General features: G+C 36.4%; 1 protein-coding gene across 1 annotated transcript; it reads right to left on the reverse strand.

Annotated features, from left to right (window-relative positions):
- Positions 1–2,416: 2,416 nt before the first annotated feature.
- On the reverse strand, positions 2,417–3,641 carry LOC114186758. The gene has a single exon (XM_028074762.1). The coding sequence runs from the start codon at positions 3,385–3,387 to the stop codon at positions 2,440–2,442; it is 948 nt and encodes a 315-aa protein (XP_027930563.1). The 5' UTR covers positions 3,388–3,641; the 3' UTR covers positions 2,417–2,439.
- Positions 3,642–4,218: the final 577 nt, after the last annotated feature.

The raw sequence follows: 4,218 nt of genomic DNA on the forward strand, positions 1-4,218 counted from the left end.
GATCCACTTTGGCATAATGTTATGGCTAAGGAACTTACTACTCTACATCAGACTCATACATGAGATTTAGTTCTATTACCACCAGGAAAACGTCCTATTGAATCTCGTTAGGTAAACAAAATCAAGACAAAATTAGATGGCTCAATTGAAAGGTATTAAGCTAGGCTTGTTGCTAAATGATATTCCCAAGAGTATAACATGAATTACGAGGAAACATTTGCTTTTGTGATCAAGATGACTATTGTTCGTACCTTAATTATTGTTGCTTATATTTTTCAATGGGAAGATTTTTTAAATGGATGTGAAGAATGTCTTTTTAATTGGGGATCTACTCGAGGAAGTCTACATGACTCCACCACATGGTGTCTTTCACAAAATATGGTGAAGTTTGCAAACTTAAATGCCTTTATGTTCTTAAGCAAGCATCTCATGCTTGGTTTCAGAAGTTTTCTACAATAATTGTTTCTCTTGGTTTTGTTGCTAGTCATCATGATTAAGCTTTATTTGTTAGAAAAACCAATGCATAACGTATTTTCCTATCCTTATATGTTGATGATATGATTATTACTGTATGATCTTGATAGAATTGCATCTTTAAAAACTACATTATCCCATTGTTTTGCTATGAAAGATTTGAGTGTATTGCGTTACTTTTTAGGTATTGAGGTTGCTTCTTCTTCCAAAGGTTATCTTTTGTTTGAGTTTAAGTATATTTCTGAGCTATTTAAACGTGCTTAACTTATTGACAAAAGATTATTGATACTCTTCTTGAGACAAGTGTACGATATTCCCTATCAGATGATGTTCCTGTGGAAACAATAACAGAATATCAGGGAGCACAAATCATATCTTACCCTAATCGTCGTCGACTTCTCGGACTAATTGCTCCTTGGTTTGGGTATGTCCTCTTTCAGTGTTGGCGGATTGGACCATTAGGGGGTTACCTGCGGAAAGGACTCTGACGATCAAGTTAGCAAAGGCTCTCAAAAATCAAATCACAGATTAGTGAATTAATGAAAGCATACCTTTAATTGTTGGGTTCCACATGTATTTATAGAGATATTAACCCCTTTATGGGTTGGGCCCCTCTCTATTGCATTGGGCCAATGTTCAGGCTTTGACTGGGCCAGGCCCAAGTTCCATGTTTGTGATCTGATACTAGAAGCCCCACTGTGATTTCCTAAGTTTGAAGTTGGTGGCTTTTACTTGTGTGTTATTCTTTGGAGTATGCGGCGTTAGCCGTTATGTATGTGTTGTTATTTTGTGTAGTTAACTAACCATTTATTCTTTTTATGATAGGACTAGTCATAGGCGGTTCAGACTGGGTAGTTAGCCATATCGGTCCTGATCGCCTAGGTATAGTACAAATGATGTTCCTTTAATTGGTTATACTTTATATCAAACTATTGTTGGGAGTTTGGTTTACCTTACTGTGACTCGTCCAAACATTGCACATGATGTTCATGTTGTTAGTCAGTTTGTTTCATCTTCAACAACAGTTCATTGGGGGTGTTGTTCTTTGTATTCTTAGGTTTCTTTGGGGCATTCAGTTTGAGTCTCCTTAGCTTTCTTGTACGTCGTCTTTAGACTTGTGCGATTATTATGATGCAGATTGGAATGGTGATCCTAATGATCGGAAATCTTCTATTGGGTGGTGTATTTTTCTTAGTGATTCACTTAAATCATGGAAGAGTAAGAAACAAATGTTACATCTCGATCGTCCATAGAAGTTGAGTATCACGCCATGAATTTGACTACCTGTGAGATTATTTGGCTACATTGGTTACTTGTAGATATGAGTGTCTATTTGAAAGACCCTACGCCTCTACATTATGACAATAGTACTATTCATATTGCTCGCAACTCTATTTTTAAATGAGCGAACCAAAAATATTGAAACATATTGTCCTTTTACTTGTCATCATCTTCAACTTGACACTATATCTTTATCATTTGTTGATTCGACTCTATAGATTACATATGTATTTATCAAGCAACACTCTATCCGTTTTACGTTTTTTATTTTTTATTTGACAAATTATTACTGCACTTAGTCGTAACATTGTGACTTTGATGGAAATGTTACCATAGACTCATGTTTTATGTGTATTTACTTGTGGCTTGTAAGATTAGCTTTGTGTATTATATAAAACATTTTTTGTAACATTTTTTATACAATCAATAATAAACAATCCTCTTCTTAATATATTTTTTTATTTCTACACGAAGAAGGAAAGTAGAAGAGAAAAGAAATGAAAATAGTGTTAAATGTAAGTGATATGGTGAATTTGAGCATAAAATGGTTGATAGAAAGGACGATGCAATTCACTATACAAAATTAAAGGGCAGCCTCCAAAGAAAAAGAAAAGATGGAACTAAACTTTACATCCTTGCTACAATTTGCCCCCATTCAAGTCTTACATTTACACATTTGGAGTCTCAGTCAAGTTTGTAGGCATAAAGCACAAGACAAGACTCGGAGGGAGCATAGCTGAGAGTTGAATAATAGCCACTGGCACAACTACCATTATCACTGTCACAACCCTCATTGAGTCTCTCATCTCTTTCAGTCTCAGCCTCCACAGGCCCTGGCTTGAAAATGAAAAGGCCAGGCCCTGAGCCAGGCACACTAAACAACCAGTCATGAACGTCCCAAAAAACTTGCACAGGTTGCTTGTTCACCATAACTGTTTGGTTCCCCCTGAACTTCCACTGCAAGTTCTTGACATGAATCAACACAATCCCATCAATGCTGATCCACATCTCAGGCTCTTTGCTTCCAAACGTTGAGCTCTCCACCACAATGTCACTCTCTTTTCTCTTCTCATCAAACTTGGCCTTGGTTGCAAAACTTTTCTTCGCAAAAACACTTTCTCTCTTCACCAACAACATTGCCTCAACAATGCTTGGCCTCATCTTCATTCTCTTGTACGCCTTCTTCTTGTAATCCCCCAGCAGCAACGCAACCTCTTCCTCTGACACCATTGCAACGTAGTAATCGCTCACCGGCTCGGGGGCCCCGCCGGAGAATCTCGCCGACCGAAGGTCCCAATACACCTCCACCTGGTGCCCATCAACCTCAAAAGATTTGTACCCTTTTTTGTTCCAAAAGTACCAAGGCTTCACATCTATCTTGCAAGTGTAACTGAACTCACCTCCTGTGCTATCGACCTTCAGGTTTAGCGTGTGGTTCATCAGGTTTTTGCACCACAACACTGACACGTTTCTCCAACACCCTGCAACATTCGCTTGGTAGATGCATGTCACAGTGCTTTGGGCACTTTTGTTTGGCAATGCCAAAGGCTCCTCTGATATTCTCTCCACTAAAGGTGCTCCTTGGCCTGGGTTTGGCACTGATTGTGATCTAAAGGTAAGGTGAAAAGCCATAATGCATTCTTCCTAAGGGATCCTCAATTCAAACCCCTTTTCTCATTAAACAACAAAGATACTTACATTTATCATGATTCACTTTTTTTTTTTTTTTATGATATCCCTTTGGTTCGTTTTCTATCCTCCTTCAATAGGAATTTAATTCAATTTGCAGATACCCATTGATGAGAAGGAATTCATATTTCCCTCAACATTAACAACCATGTACAAAAGTCACAGATATTGTTGGGTGATGATGCAAGTTGAAAGATTTTACCGACAGACACCCTTGCATTGGTGTTGGTGATTTCAGAGAAAACTCTTTTGGCCAACAAAAATGATTAAAGTGAAAGTTCGTTTTTTCTTTGGACCAAAATGTCTCTTTAGAAGCCACAAATAGAGAAATAGCCGAAAGAAAAGGAGGAGAAAGAACATTGCTATTTATGGAACCTCTTCCAATGTTGTCATGGGTAGAGAAATATAGGAAAGTTCAGTTACGCTTACATGTTACACGTACATTTGTTTTTGGATGAGATAATGTTCATTTGACAATTGTAACATGTTTTTAAATATAGTTTAAAATATGAAAAAATAACCTAAAAATATTTTTTAACTTATGATTATTAAATATTTTTTCTTGTGTTCAAGTTGGTATTTATTTTATTTTATTTTATTTCTGTGAAGGACATATCTTATTGCTTTAGTTTTAAGTTCCTGGAGGTATTTAGGTTGATATATGAACAAGTATTTTTACTTTAAAATATATTGTATAAGAAGCCAGTGGCAAGTTGAATTACCGAAAAAATATCTTTTATATTTAATTATGAATTTATATTTTATGAGTATATT

This window comes from Vigna unguiculata, chromosome 6 (genome assembly GCF_004118075.2).
Source record: "Vigna unguiculata cultivar IT97K-499-35 chromosome 6, ASM411807v1, whole genome shotgun sequence".
In the NCBI taxonomy this organism is placed as follows: domain Eukaryota; kingdom Viridiplantae; phylum Streptophyta; class Magnoliopsida; order Fabales; family Fabaceae; genus Vigna; species Vigna unguiculata.

What these genes read in the sequence shown, in the direction of transcription:
- LOC114186758 (XM_028074762.1), bottom strand. Translation starts at nt 3,387, where the DNA reads ATGGCTTTTCACCTTACCTTTAGATCACAATCAGTGCCAAACCCAGGC.